This window comes from Calidris pugnax, unplaced genomic scaffold (assembly GCF_001431845.1).
Source record: "Calidris pugnax isolate Ruff unplaced genomic scaffold, ASM143184v1 scaffold42, whole genome shotgun sequence".
NCBI classification, from domain to species: Eukaryota; Metazoa; Chordata; class Aves; order Charadriiformes; family Scolopacidae; genus Calidris; species Calidris pugnax.
In genome coordinates, this window is record NW_015090920.1 from 13938532 (window position 1) to 13954708 (window position 16177).

General features: G+C 37.9%; 1 protein-coding gene across 3 annotated transcripts in view; it reads left to right on the top strand.

Annotated features, from left to right (window-relative positions):
• Window positions 1-16177, top strand: part of TRPC3 (transient receptor potential cation channel, subfamily C, member 3) — a 44811-nt gene that overhangs the window by 12411 nt on the left and 16223 nt on the right. For all 3 annotated transcript variants that reach the window (XM_014950104.1, XM_014950105.1, XM_014950103.1), the window contains exon 3: window positions 9995-10180. In XM_014950104.1, the coding sequence (XP_014805590.1) occupies window positions 9995-10180 (186 nt within the window). The remainder of the gene's footprint in view (window positions 1-9994; window positions 10181-16177) is intronic.

Consider the following 16177-nt stretch of genomic DNA (forward strand, 5'->3'; position numbering starts at 1 on the left):
AACATATCAAACCCTAGTGGACTGCATGTAATAAGAAAAGCTCTTGGGGAGGGCTTGGGGAATGACAGGTCCTGCTCAGTGAGCATATTAACAGCATTCTATCTAGTTTTAGCATAAAATGTAATGGTGTTCTGCAGGGTCAGTGTTGGGGTACCACTTGTTCGTTTAGTATCTTTAGAAATGATCTGAGTGTGCCAAACAATGCATTGACCTTTTCGAAAAACAGCAAGAATTGCTAACACTGTGGAGTACTCAGAAGAAATATACAACAACCTAGAGAAATATAGGCAGAAATTAATAGACAGAACTTTACCAGAAGAGGAAGAGACAGTTTTAGAATCCTGAGAAGGAATAGTTCCAGATATAGCGGAGTAAGTAAAAATACAATTTTAAAATTAGGTTTCAGTGCTGAGAAGGATTCATGTATTATACCACGTACTAATAAAAGTGTCATCTTAAACCTTTCCTCTCCTTCCTTTGCTGAAGGATCCCGTTCGTACCATGCTGTATGGATTGAATGCGTCCTCAATGTATTTATTCAAAAGAATAAGAAAAATATCAGATTTTTCTTTATCCTCTGCTGAGAAAGTACTGAACTGGGAAAGCTCTCTGTGAACATAAGATCGGAGAATTAGAGAATTTTCTCGTATGCACAGAGCCTGTTGCCTTGCCTGCTTCACACAGTGAATTACAGGTGTATGCCTCATTTAGAGACCATTATAGAAGGTTATATCTCCGATGTGTGTAATTCAGCCCTGTTTAACCTTGATTCCTTTTCAACTAGGCCAACAACCTGAGAGCTACAGGGTCACCAGAATCATGTGCCCAAGATGGAGATTTATGGGTTTTCTGAATAATGCTCTGGTGGCTGTGGATAGGATAGAAACTCCCCCCCACCTTCCCAGCCTTTTGTGACATGGCTTACAAATTTTTTTATTACACCTGTGTTCAGAAATGTTGGTGGGCTTAGGGACTCAGTTTGTTACGCAACTCCCTAGGAACCCAAAATACAATCTCTTCCACCGAAAGCTAAATTAAGACAAGCTGTATCATGTTTTACTAAGGGGAGGATGTAGATGATTAAAACTGAATAGAAAAATTTCAGTAAAAATATAAGGTTGTGGGAATCTCCGCTATCATAGGTACAAATACATGAATACAGCTTTCATCAGAAAAGGAATAGCTTGAAATTTTGGAGGTGAAAAAGCAATGTTTTTTGGTTGAGCTTCTCATTCAAACATATTACTTCAGTCGTTAAAATAATACATTGTCACAGAATAAAATATTCTGGGTTTCAGTTTTTCTTTTTTTTATATATATTTTTTTTTCTCAACTGTTTAGCTGCTATTCATTGGTATTTTGGGATCCCAAAGAACACAAGAAATCCACTATTTTCACAGATTTCACTATTTTTGGATGGCACTTACACAGCTGTTAACTTTGCCAGGTGTATAAGATAATGCAGTTTTGGCACCTACAGTAGAAATTATTCCTGGCTCCTCACTAGCATGGAAATTTCAGGTTCTAATCAAAATCAAGACATTCCAGTGAAATAATTATTCTCCTCATTGACCTCACATCTGTCTCTTTTACTTCTAATTCTTATGCGTCTCAGGGCGTTCTTTCTGTTTCTACCAAGGCTGGTAGGAGAGTTGCTTGTTTTCCTCTGGCATTGATGGTTGGCCACCCTTCCTGGGAAGAAGGGGTAGTAGAAAAGGGAGAGAGGAAGGAAGAAAAAGAAGAGGCAAGGAATTTTTTAGCATCACTGTTAAACCAAATTCAGGAAGGACTGAAATTGCACGGCTGATGAGAAGAATGTGTATGCTACTGGGGCTGTGGGCAGGTATGATGGGGGTAGTCGTGGCATGGATGTACTATGAGATGCCACATTGAGAGCGGTAGAGTTAGATCAAGGAGAAAGCAAGCAATGTTTCTGTTTCTTACAGAAGCCCATCGTGAGAGCTTGCCAGAATTTGATGTAACTCCAATTTGTAACTATCTGTTCAATGGTTTCTTTTCTATAGGTATGTTATTTATGTATTTTGCTAATAACCGTGTGCTTTGTCACACCCCAAAGGAGAAGGCTTCTCGTCTGACATTCGCATTCCCTATGGGGCAGAGTGACTGATGGACTCCTTTAGGATTGTCACTGGAAATGCTTAACTATTCCAATCAAATTCAGTCCATAGCACAACACTTAGCAGAATTATTCCAGGGTAGAAAAAGATGGATGGAGTAGTTTGTCTCCCACGGAAAATGGGAGGTCTCTTTAAAGGGACTTTTGATGATATTAATGATTTATTCTTAGTATCTATGGTACATTAAGGCCGGTAGCATTTCCTGTGCACACTTGCAGCAATGCACTTCCTGGGTGTGGAGCACTTGTGCAGAAAATACTTTTCTAGGTGGCTTTCCCACAGAAAAAGAATATAGGATGATCCTGTTCAAAAATGCCTGAGGGCAGAGCTTCCTGCTTGCTAAATTGAACCTTACATCTTTTGCATATGCAAAGTGAATCACGATTTACATTAACAAATTGGGATGCTCATGTGCAAATCAGAGTTTGCACAAGTGTATTAGGAATGTGGGAAAGTGGCTTAGGACATTGATTCATGACAGTCAGTTCCCTATGAATAATAAAAACTTATTAATTGCACTGATTTAAATTTTTTTTTTATTTTCCCTTCAGAAACAAGGAGGAAGGATTCAAAGAAACCAGTGAACCCTCATTTTTCCTGGAAGATATGAGACATGTAGCCAAAAATAAAAACTGAAAATGAGTAAAAATAGATAAGGAAACTGGGGCCCTAAAGACCATTTCTCTCTACTTCTTTCATCCTTAAGCTTCCTTACTTCCTACTCCTTTGTGAAATCTTTGTTCCAAGCTCCTGTTGCTCCTTTTGCTCTTCTTCCTCTGTTTCATTGTAGTTTCTTCTTGACACTGTTTCCCCTTTTTGTTCTTTGCATCCACTTGTCTTCTTCCTCTACTATTTTCTATTCAGTTCCCTCTTTAGATTTCCTTTTTTCTTGTCTCCCTTCTAAGTGCTTGCCTAATTGTCTTCACTATTTTTATTGTTTTTTTTTTTTTTTACTCTCTGTCTTCCTCCCTTAGGTTCTTTATTAGATTTTCTAATCCTGGTAAAGCATGGTGAACATGCTGGTGACTCCTCCTTAGGTCTGGAAGCCAGCTAAGGGAACGGCAGAGATTATGGGTGCCTGGCTGTCAAAGCAGCAAGACAGCATTTTAGTGGCGAGTATAGCAGTTTATCATACCTGTGGCCAGCACAGGAACTGAAGTATTTCTCTTACCTTCCTTGGTGATCCTAGTTCCCATTCCAGGGGCTGACAGCAGGATTTCAGTTATTTCTATTTGTTTTATCTGAGTCAAGACTGGTACCAAATCACAAAAAAAACCCTTCACTCTTCCATACGTACTGCTATCACACCAAATTTCAGTCTCTTAAAAAAGCTGATCAGATTCTCTCCTGTTGGGCTTTAGGGATGTTTTATATATGTAGTAGAGATAATTAGAAAGTTGCATTGTTGAGGAAGTTATGTGTCTGAGATGCAAAACCAGAATTCTGCTTCACTCTGGGCTTCTTCACCAATTTTGAGATTTAGAAGGGCTTTTATAACCAATGGGCCAGCTCAGAAAGTGTATTCAAAGTGTATCAAATAGGCTGGTTTGATTTCTTTCTTCTGTTGAAAAGCACAAAATCTTTTAAGTTAGGAAAAAGTTATGGTGTTCTACTGGTATGTTGTCTGTATAAGTGGCTAGAGATCTCTGAGGTGTACTGCTTTGTACCTGATAGATGAAGCTCAGTCTGGAACTGGTTATTGTCTTAATGTACAAAAGCGTTCATTACCATAGTTGAAGAATCATATTTTCCAATCCCAGTAGCACCACAAAATACTTTGCAATACAAATATTCCGCATTTTTATGTTTTCTAGTTCTTCTATTTTTAGCAGACGCTGGCCATTGCGGCCGCTGTGGATTACTGAAGTTAATGGGTATTAACCCTCCTCCCTGAGAATTTACAAACTGTTACTGCACAGCGATGGGAGAATTTTTAGCAGTCAGAACAGCTGATGGAACTTTCCTTTGGAGTCACCATAGTAAAAAAAAACAACAGGACAAGGTAGCTAAAAAGCCACATGGTAGTCTCTGTATACTGACTAAATACTGTCCTGTATAAGCAAGCTCAGTTCTCCCAGTAGAAATTGTGCTAGCTGATACTGTGTCAGAATTTGGATCCATCATAGCAAGGATCAAAAAGATTGTAGTCTTGCTTTATATAGGATAAATCCCTGTTCCCTTTTTTGTTAAAAGCTCCTGCTGAAACTAGCGGAAGATGTGGACGTGCAACTAAAAGCGGAATCTGTCAGTGTTCCAAGTGAATTTACATAGTGTTATGTCAGCTGAACTAACAAAGAGTGTTCAAGCTTGATCTACGTTTAGGTCCAGCTTTTAAAAGGACAGGGCCTAGATCCATAATCATTAATGCAATTATGTGCTTGATTTGCATATACAGTTCTGTAGTTACATATGCAAGCTCTCTGTGTATATGATCTCAAAATGGCCATTTAATAAGTAATACTCAACATAAATCTATGATTGCGTATAATGCATGTGTGTGAACTAGTTATGCAGTTGTGCATAGTCACAGTCTGTGGTGCTTACAGGAAAGGGGCTCTCAGAAAACAGATACATACATTTTGTTTGCATCTAACTGCTCCGTATACATTTTCTTTGGAATAGTTAAAAATCTTATGGGTGAAATCAGCTGAAGCTTTTTGTTCATATGCTTCATTCTTTGAACAGATTGAGATGTTCTGTGTCAAAATGCTAGATGAACTCACAAAGTAGTCTTTAATGTTATGAATGAGAACAGAATATGCAGAGTTGGATAGGCTGAGATCCAATCCTTGTTGTGTGCCAGGGTCCTCTGAAACTGCTTGCGAGACAGTTCTGCAATTCCAGTCAGCATCAGTCGTCCATTATGTATCAGTGTCAGCTACAGTATCTGTGAAATGCAGAATACAGGTTGATATTTTTGATGTTACAAAGATGTCTGTGTAACCATTAATCTTTTTGAGAGGACTATCATTTAAGATGATTTAGCTAGTAAAACCAACTGAGTTAGGTTGTGAATTAATTGAAGAAGCACTTTGTTGATCAAGGAAGTGAGTCCCTTTATTATGACAAAAAATAGGCTAAGAACACCCACACTGTGTAAGCAGGTCTATTGGTGTCTTACTCTGTTTGACCTTCCCCTGAAGATTACCTTCACGTTAACAAATTGGCCACTTCCACAGTATGTAGCGGGGCTTTTCAAACATCTCCATGTGGGAAGTTCCTGTAGCCTTGTTTAGGATACAGAAGAGATGAGTGATCTAGTGGCTTCATTTGTATCTTCTCAAGAGTAAGCAGGGGTGTACGTGGATGACTGAGACCACAGATTCTGGTTTTTGCTATTCACACAACACCCTGGAGCTAGAAGATTGATTGAGAATTGGGTCCAGTGTGGTTAGTGTTTGTCTGTTTAATTCTGTAAAGCAATCAAGTAGACTGACATAAATTTGATATGCTAATACGTAAGTAAATAAAGACCTGCAGAGAAAAATCTGACAAGTTTTCCTAGCATAGGATTCAAAGCCTGAGCCAGATACAACAGTGCACATACTAGTTTTCAGTACTCGTAGCAGCATTTGTCAGTAATGTAGCCTGTATTTAATCCTTACATTTGACAGAATAAAATTTAATCCAACATATGCTTATCGACAGGTAAAATTAAACATAACTTCTGTAAGCAAGAAGTTTTATTATGTAGCACTGTTAATTTTTCAGTAGAAATGTAGCGAATGTAATGTAGTAGGCAAATATTCCATGCAAAGCAGTCTGTCCTTCAGGAACCAGCAGGGCTGTTCACAGAGTGGTGGGGTGTATCTTACGGGATACCAATTAATACACGGTGTGAGATGTGAGGGCAGGAGCTCTGCACCCTCTGCCAGGATCAGTCAGGAGCTCTGACGCACTTGTGGGGATGAGTCTTCACTCAGGAGAGAGCAGAGAATTAAAACAGGCTGTATTCTATTGAAATAGCAGTCTTCATGTGACACTACTTAGACTGTAGCAGAAACTTATTTGAATGTTTACATTTGATGAACCTGATGCTAGCCTGTATTTGTTTACTTGCATGTGTGAGAGCCTTGGTTATAACTTAAACACAAGGAAACAGATTTTCCTGACTTTTATATTGGAAGTTGTTAAGAAGTAACTTCTTTATAATGTAACTCTTGGTATTACACTTCTGTGTTATTTTAAGGAAAAAGAAAATAGTTAAATGGTAAAGTAAATAGAGCGAATCTTTAGCAAGAGTAACCACTGTTATTTCCTAACTATTAGAAGTCCACTATTTCTCCTTCTCTTTCTTCATAGTTAGCAAAGAAATGAGAAAAGACCTTTTAAGTGAAGCTGCTCTCTGCAACTGCGCAGCCGATACTCATGCACAACAAAATTTGGGTTGTGATATGTCATAAAGCACTTGAATAATAAAAAACCATCTAAACTAAACTTTATTAAACCTTAATGAGATGTCAACTTTGAGCATACAATAGATAGAAATAAACCTAAAACAAATACGTTTTTTTCTTGTAAAGTTACAAGCGCCTGCAAATTCAGGTGAGAAAGAATTTTGTTTTTCTTTTTGCTATGTAGTACTGCTACTGAAGTCAGTGCAGTTAGTGTATCCTCCCATGTGCTGTGAATAGTGGATTTACAGCTACTTTAGTGTTAAAGAAAAATTAATTACCAGTCTTTTTCTTGTTGAATTAACATTATGCTGTATCTGATGATTATCATAATTTTTCCTCAGCCACCTCAATAAATGCCTTTCTTTAGCTGTAGTGAAATGTGCAAGCAACTCTTGCTTGAAATTAGAAATTTAAGGGAGAGTGCTCAAGTTCTCACAGATACATAGTAATTCTGTTGTGAAAACAATATAAACAGCGTTAAGAACATAGGACTTCAGGAAACTGAAGGTATGATATTGTTTTTGGCTTTACTAGAGTTGTCTGTAGTCTCTGCTTTGTCTTCACTGAAGAAAATCCCCATCTTCCCTTTATGTTTTCTTACCTCTTTGTGCTTTGTTTAACATCCTTTACAAGCCTGACATCTAGCAGTTTATACTTACAGTTCTTGGCCTCTATGATGAAACTTTCTTTCTGGACTAAACTGTCAAAAAATACTTTTCCCCTTTGTATTTTTTAAGGCTGCTATTCTGGCCACCATTCTGGAGTCTTCCTCTGCAAGGTTTTTATCTTTGTATGATTTAATCACTTTTACATCTTAAAAGCCTTCTCTGCATTCGGACCTCGGTGCTTATAAGTACATTTCACTCCTTTGACTACCTTTCTTAAGAGACCTTGCCTTTTTAACAGTCCTAAATCTTAGCTGTATTTATACTTGCTAATCCTTTCACTGAATTGAATCACGCTTCCCCGTATTATTTTTATAATTGGCTCTTCTGTACTGTTCTCCTTGGTTACAAAACCCAAATCTAAAATAACCTTAAGTCCTGCTGGTTCACTGACAACAGAATTAATTTGTCGTCTATGACCAACAGAAATAACTAGGTCCCGTTTAGGCCTGTGAATAGGACTGGTTATTTCCAAGTCTGTGTCTGGGATGTTAGTCTTCCATAATAACACAATTCCTAATAGCATTTATTTGTCTCCAGTGATGTTTCATTTTGATTCATATCTGAGTCTGACCTATGAGGTTGATAGCTGATTCTTACAATTATCCTATGTAGCCTAACTTTGCATCTCTTCCCCAAATAATTTGAAACTACTGAGAGCACATGAGTTTCTCTATCCCATTTTATAGATGCTAACTTGAAAATTTTAACAATGCTAGCAGTACAAGGAGGTAAAAATTACTTAGGCTAGGGGGGAAAAAGTAAGGGATTTGGGGAAAAGAATTTGAGCTAAAATGAGAAGATTATGAGGGCAGAAGCAGTAAGGAACCATTTTTGAGAAGGGAGGAACCACAAAGGAAAAAATCTGTAGCCCCCCAAAAGGTGATTTAAAGACTGTCTGCAAATGAACAGTAAACACACAACAATTGAGAGACAGAGGACTCGGACTGGTCTTTTGATGGCCTAGTGGGGAAAAAATGAAGAAAAGCTGTGGAGGAATTGAAAAAGAAGGTTATGCTATTTTTAGTTTGGCACTGAAACGCTTGATACAGCAAGGTAAAACTGGCAGGTTCAGTCAAGTTTCCTCCTCCAACTATAGCTCACATGAGGAAATCAGAGGCTGCATCTCAGATATAAAGAAGTCCTAGAAATCTACCTGAGAGGACATGGATGCATGAATGAAGACCAAGATTTCTACTGAAGAAGGTAGCAGATGAAAGCCTATAGGTAATGTCACAGAGATGGTGGAAGACATAGACAAGTATAAACAAAAGTGCAAGTGAAGATTCACATGTGCTTGCTTTACAGAGTTATCTTAAATTTTGAAATGTAGCCACAACTGTTTTGTCAGAAGAGAGATTAGATGCATGGGAGCCTTTGCGATGTCGACATATACAAGCAGCTGAGAAGTTTAAAGGTAGCACCTTGAAGATAAACATGAGTTTGCTTATAGGGAGGCAGCAAAAAGGAGAAGGATGAAGAGCGTGAAGCCTGTGAGCAGCATGCCAGGGGTAAGGTATGAACATAAAGGCAGTACCACTGACCCTGGGTGCAGTAGTTTAATAGCTGCATGGAAAGGATCACAGGACACGGACATGACTGAGGGCACAGTCCAAAGTGTTGAAGGGTTGGAGGAGGCTGAGGAAAGACAGAATAAGGACCAGCAAAAAGTAGTTGTTTTTTTTCTGCATGACACAGTAAGACATCTCAGCTACAGTCAACAAGCTACAAGTCTGGGAATGGTGAATGATGCTGCAAAATGGAAGCAGTGGGGGGGGGAAAGAAGAAATGCTTTGCTAAAAGATTAGGTTCTGAAAAGAAATTGAACTGGAGGAGGGGGGAGTTGTTTCTTATTAACTGAGGAAACGTTTGCTTTATATACTTTCAGAAGGTAACGCAGGCAAAACTGGTGGGAAAGGAAAGCTGATGGAGTGAGAGCAAATGAGGGAGATCAAGGTAAAAGGTGATTTTGTGAAGAGGAATGGTTTGTAATAGAGATAGGAAAGAGAAAGAGAGAAAGGGAAAGGTGGACAGAGCTCTTAAATAAGAGTCATGGTTTACAGAAACGTCTCTCTGGTTCAGCTGTGTTGTTAGTGGAAAAGTCTCTTAGAGAATGACTCAGAAGCCTAATATCTTTCAACTGGCCATTGAAAAAGCTGGTTTCTGTGTTGCCTGTACAGGAAATTTGGGGTATTTTGCCCATAACGCTGGTGTCCGAGTTCATGCCACAGTTATCCTATGCAGTTACTTTGTAACCCACTGTACATGTGGTTGGATGTGAAGGGGTTCCAAGGGTAATTGGGAAGCAGAGGTGAGGGGAAAAAAGGGAAGTGAAGATGGTATATATCAGAGTAAAGAGTAAGTAGCCATTTTAGCACTGTAGAAAGAGCAGAAATATATTCATAGCCGGGGAGGCAACCCTGTAAGAATTATTTCATTAATTGTCTTCAAAGTTTTTGCAAGGGTGAGGTCAGTATTTCAAGAGTTTGGGTCCTAGTTCATTTACGCAATTCTTATTTGTCGGTTCAACTTCCCCTTGCTGCCCATCTGCTGCTATGTAATGTTCCTGTGCTCTGTTAAACAGCCATCCTCATCTTCAGTTCAAGGGGCTACCTTGCGTCGGAGAAGAAATGATTCCGCTGTACAAGAGCTTTGTAATGTCTGATAAACCTGGCATATTGTGTAAAAGTCACACACTATTAACTTCTAGCAACTCGTATAGATTTTTTTTTCCATGCCATTGACTATTAAGTATGTTTGTCATGGGCCGTTTTCTCTAACACTTCTGTTTCAGAATGACTATCGGAAGCTGTCTATGCAGTGCAAGGATTTTGTGGTTGGTGTTCTTGATCTCTGCCGAGACTCGGAAGAAGTGGAAGCCATTCTGAACGGGGATTTGAATTCTGAGCCAGTTGAAGCACAGAGACACAGAGCATCACTGAGCCGTGTGAAGCTGGCTATTAAGTATGAAGTCAAAAAGGTAACTCCTGATAGCCAGTGCTTTCAGACATTGTAATAGGAGCAGTGTCATCTTCTTATTCCACAGGTGTTATGAAACAGTGGTCAGATGCATTACTGAGATATGGTGTGTATAATCAAGATTATCTCAAGGCAGAAGCTGGCAGAAGGGAACTACAGTGAAGGAGTTCAGTTTAATCTACTTTCCACAGCTGAAAATTGGCAGGAGATTTTAATGACATAAATCAGCTGTGCTAGCCGGGTTATCCACGGTCTGTTAGATCTTCTCCTCATTAATTCAAAAGAAGGCATTTCAGTGGAGCTAAATTGACTCCGTGAAAGTCAGGATGTGTCTTCCTGCCAGTCTCTGTGATAATATCTAATCAAAAGTGTTGGTTTGAACCAATGAAAAGATCTGGTCTGTTCACAATTTTTTTGTTTTATCTTTGCTTTCTACCTTAAGTAACTTAATTGGGCAAGTTAGTTCTGGGAGGTAAGTCTTGCAGCTTTCTACTTGTATTTCTATCAACACATTGGGTGTTTTTTTTTAAACAATGTCTTCTTTTTGCTACTCTGGAAAAGGAAAAGAAAACATCTAAGTTGTCATTAAGTATTTTATTTTTTTAATTTATTTCAAAATATGACAGTAAACCAAACGGCTCATCTGCAACTGTGTGGGTTGTAGTGAGAAATTCTACATGATTTACCATGTGTGTTCCTTTAAAAAAAATTTTGAAATTCAGTCTTGAAAACGTATGAATTATTTTTGTGGCTAGTTAATTAGTTCATTTCAGTTCTTCATCTTTGCACCTGTATTTATCAAAGTGTAAGGTGTTTTCAGTTGATGCCTCTCTCAAAGGTAATTTTTAACAAACACTTATTTTGTGAATGAATGTTATGTGTTAAAAAATGGAGCTGTGCATCACACATTTGACATAATACATATCCATTTATCCTAATAGTTTTCAACATATAGCTGTGGTGTTCTCTTCGAGATCCCACTACGGTCACACAGAAAATAGTTAATACTGTGTCCTTCTGTGAGATAACTCAAGAAATAACAGCAATGCCTATGTATTATTTACAGCTACCTATTTACATGGGTAGCAGTATTTCCATTTTTAACAGCCCGTATAGTTTCAACATCTCTACTAGAAGTCTGTGTCTTTCAGAATAAATAACAGCGTATTCTGTGGCCACCTGTTGAGCCAATCTGCCATATAAAATGAATTGTAAGCAACCTGCCAGGACAACTGGGAAATGTTGGTGTTTATGATGTCCCCAAAAGATGGTTAACAAAAACTGTAAATGCAGATTTCAAACAGCAAATCATTGTTTCCAATACAGAATTGATCTACAGCAGATAAATGCATATTAATTACCAAAATTCAAGGTAAAGATATACAAGTATTAAATTAATTAAAAAGAAGGGAACAGGGAAAGAATCAAAGTGCATAAGCATGTTACCACATCTAAATAACTTATGAATTCTTTATGCTGTTGCATTTTAATGTGTACCAAACTTTGCTGAGATTCTTGTCTCGGCTTGCTTTCTGAAGACTCTGGTTTTCTTCCAAGAGGTCATGGTCACCGATGAAATTCATTGCTGAGCAAAGGGCCACACAGGTCTGTTAAAAATAATAACAAAAATCTGCATAGTGAAAAAAAAAAATACAATTCCACATAGCAAACTTGTTCTCTTCTCTTACAAAAGATCAATTAGTTGCAGATAAACTCAAGGTTTTGGCTCCAATTTGTGACAAATCCAGTTCAGAACCTACAAGGCTAATGATCCTGGTGGAAGGAAATAAACAGATGGTGCAGAGGTACAGAGTTGTACCATATTCGTGCATTGTGCTGTTCGATGTAAATAGTCATTAGAGAGGGCATGGCAAGGGTTGAGCCAGGAAATGTCTCTGCCACGGTGGTCCCTTGATGCTGGGACTGGTTCTGTTACAACTCTGGCAGATTATAGCGATATTCTGACTGTAGAACAGATTCAGGTGTGGAAACTCCACACGAGATGCTTTCAACCCTATAACTGTAGGAAGCAGACAAGGATGTGGCTTATGTTTCTTAGCTTTCAGTATTTCTAGCTGCACTTCTGGGTCAGCTACGTTAAGGTCAGTTCACTCTTGTAAACAGTACAGCCAAACAGAACTGCAGGTCCATGAAATGGTTAATGAGCCGTATGTCCTTTTCAGAGGAAGGGGAGACAGGAAAAAGCATATGTCAAGTGAGCAAATGTGCTCAGGACTTCACTGCTAGGGAAATTGAGTTTTAAATTCTATTAGTAATGAAACTCTTGCACTTAATACCCTGGGCACTGCATTAAAGAGTAGCCCATCTTGTAAATGTATTATGATTTTGAGGCTAAGGTTCAGACTGAAACTGCAGTCCCGATAGTGAGGGATTAAGGGAATTAAAAAACCAAGAAAAACTAGTTAGAACAAGTAGTCTTGCTCTGTATGCTGAATTGCTGCTGCAGTCATGTTTTTAGTATTGTATCTTAACTCTGTCTTTAGATTTCCAAAAAAATTTCAGAGAAGTTGCTGACACTGGGCAAAATTAATAAAAATCAGAATAGAATTTCCAAGTGAAATCAATAAGAGTTTGAGTAAAATCACAGGACTCAATTTTCAAAAAATGATGTTTTGAATTGATAGATAAGAAAGAAGATTCTAAATTCTCCTTATGTTGTGTGTTTGTGTATCAGAGCATGTCAGGATCTGTTCCTTCCAGGTCTGAACTCAGTCATTGGGATGTTAGGAATAAATAACATTATAGTCATTTTTAGTCATACAGAAGAATATTTACATACTGATGACTTGGTTCACAGACACGAAACTGAATGCATCTGAAGTGTTACAGTCAATTATGCCCAGAAAAGCAGCTAATTGGGATTTTTTTAGTGACCAGATACTGTCCTCATGCATTGTTGTTGTTCACTGAGGTTTGGATTAGATCCTAAAATATTATATAAAGGTGATAATATGATCAACATGTAATAAAAAGTAAGAAACTGCATGGAGAGTAGGATGAGAGAAGAGAAATGCAGAAGGAAGAAGGCTGTAGGATGATGTGATTGGTGATTGTGGAAATATGATGTGAATCGACTGTCTTCGGAGGAGATGGAGCTGGAGGGCAGACAGATATACAAGGGGAGAGGAAACAGAAAAGGTTGCAGTTGCTGGAAATAAAACCAACAAAATCATAAATTCCAGTATTTCAGCAGAGCTGGAGAGGAGGATGAATTTCAGAGCTTTTATGGATAAGAGAAGTGACCCAAGTTGCTCTGAGGGCTTGGATGTGGTACATATTGTGCAGTTGCCAAAGTTGAATAAGTTGCTAAGATATTCTCGAGAGCCCTTAGACTGACTGCCAGAGAAGAACTTGCCATAACCATTGGCATCTTATCCACTAACTCCTCCCTTTTCTGGGGAAAATAATAGCACAGGCAGATCTCCTCTTAGCATCAGATCAAAATGTTGATAGACCAGGAGGAATAAATCAGCACACAGCTCTGGATGCGATGCAGGAGGGCCCATCAGCTGGTTCATAGCTCTAGGCAGGCTCCCTTAAAGCTTCTTTGCTGTTTCTTCCCATTCCCTCTGCTAACTGGAGGAGTGATGTGTTTTTTCTTTCTCCTCTTCCCTTAATTTGTAATTTGAAATAATTAACTGTGGCCAGAGACAGGAAAGTAAATAATCCGTTGTGGGATTTGTCCCTTCATGTCTTGAGTTGAGAATGAAATATATCTTAGCAAAAGAAGGGACTGGGGGCATATATCAGAACACACAAACACTAAAAAAGAAAACCAGTCTCTTTTCTTCAAATAGACCAGGCTGGCAGTTTTTATGGTGCATATGCTTCAAAGGTGACAGCCTAATAAAAAGAAGACAAATGTAATTCAAGTTGACATTAGTTTCTTAAAGAATTTTAATTTTTTAAAATTTATTTCTGTTGGTTCCACTATAGGTATTAACTGTGTTAATATGTGTTAATGAACCATACACCAAAATACTTTGGGAGTTTTGATTTAGAGAAAAGTAAATTAAAATATGAAGGTTGCTTCCCTTCTTAAAGTTTATGCAACAGCTTCAGATTCCTCCTCCTGAGGCTTTTAAGGTTCCCTGTTTTCATTGCCAATGACTTAATTATTTTTTTTTTTAAAGTCTGCCCTATTGTACTACTGTATGCACTTTTTAATGAGATTTGGAATATAAATGGAGTTTTGCAGGCAAGACCTGGCAAACAACAGTGTACATAGTACATTATGGTCTCAACAGAGTACAAAGGATAATAAAATGGCTGTCCAAAGTTTACAGTATAATATTTTAAGTACAAGCAACTCGGGTCATATCTCACTCTTAATCCAACATGGATTATCAGAGTTATTCAGTATTATTTTCAAATTCTTTTTGTGCAATTGCCCAGCATTCTTTACTCTGATTTACTAGTTATCGTTGACCAATGTGACAAATACATTACCAGATTTCTTCAAAGTGCTGTGATAACTGGGCTGTTTACCCTTATGCTTAACTGATGTCCCACATGCTCTTGTGATGTGGCAGTCTCACAGGACATGGTATAATAGTAATAGTGATAATGATGAGTATGATAACACTTTAGAAATGGACTTAACCACAAATGTAAATATAATGGGCAAAGAATATAGCGAGCTACAGAATTATTCTTCCCTCCTACCCCTTATGTTTCTTCAGTAGCAGCACCCAACATGGACGACACACTCCTGGATACAAAACATGATCCTGATTTCATCGTGGTACCATCTCCTCTGTCCACAGTGCTTTATCCCAAAGAAATACAACAGCCCTTTAAAAATAGAGGAATACATGTTCACCCTTCAACAAAAAATTGACCAAGAGTTGATTTCAGTATAGTAAAACTTAAAGTATATTTAAACAAGTGCAATTGTTGGCAGCAGCTTGTTTTATCATTCCATAATTAATTTGGGAATCATCCCCTCTTCCTGTGAACCTACTGAAATCTTACTGAAGCTAGGAAAATAACTTTAGTATGTATTTGCTGTGTAGGAAATAGATGGAAGCTGACTGGTTTTTTGGTGTTGGTTTTCTTTAGTGGGTACTAGATCCTTAATAGTGCCAGTTTAGTATCTTAACATTTCAATCCCTGCTGCGTTTCGGTTTTGGGACACTTAAGGAAGTATTTGTGGAAGCAAACGACAAACAAAACTTACACAAAAGGAGAGCGAGTCTGTGTTGTAATTGTCTGAGGAGAAGTAGATTGTTAATCCTAAGACTATTTTTCCACTTGTCTGGTTGTCTTTTCGTGACTAAGTCCTGATAAAATCACTTGATGCCCTCTTTCTTTGTCTTGATATTTTTCCAGCTTCCTCCCTCCTATTTTAAAGCACTTGGTTACAAAAGTCCTTGATGATGTCTTGGCTCTGCTTAGTTAAGGTCAGGTGAAATTTTAGCATTGACTTCAGCAGGCATCAGAGTTAGGTCAAAAGAGGGTAAGTATATTCAAAAATTGTCTTTCCCATGTCTATGTCTGGGAGAGTAAGTATCAAAATTTGGATGTAGGGTTGAAGGTTCCAAAAATGGCCCAACATTCAATGAACTGAAATTCAGTGGTAATTGTGTATGTTTAGACTACTGACAATCACAACATTCTTGTTTAAATGCCTGAATATTTTTTATTCAGATATTTGTACACATCTAGTCTTGTAGTTTCCTCTATTATGTTTAATACCTTTTAGTCCTTTTGCTGTAGAAATAAATGAGCAAATAATTAATATTGATGAATAACAATGTAAACTAATCAGCAAAGATAAAAAGAGCACCTCATAAAATAATTCATTAAAAATAAAATTATCTTGTGTAGAAATCCCTGAAATGTTTATATTTTTAAAATATACAACACAGATGTTATTTGAGCCTTCTGCAGTGTGTTGTTAAGCTGTTAACAACTCATTAAAACACAAAGAATAGCATAAGACTATAGTGATAACAGTCTGTACCCTCAGGGTCCT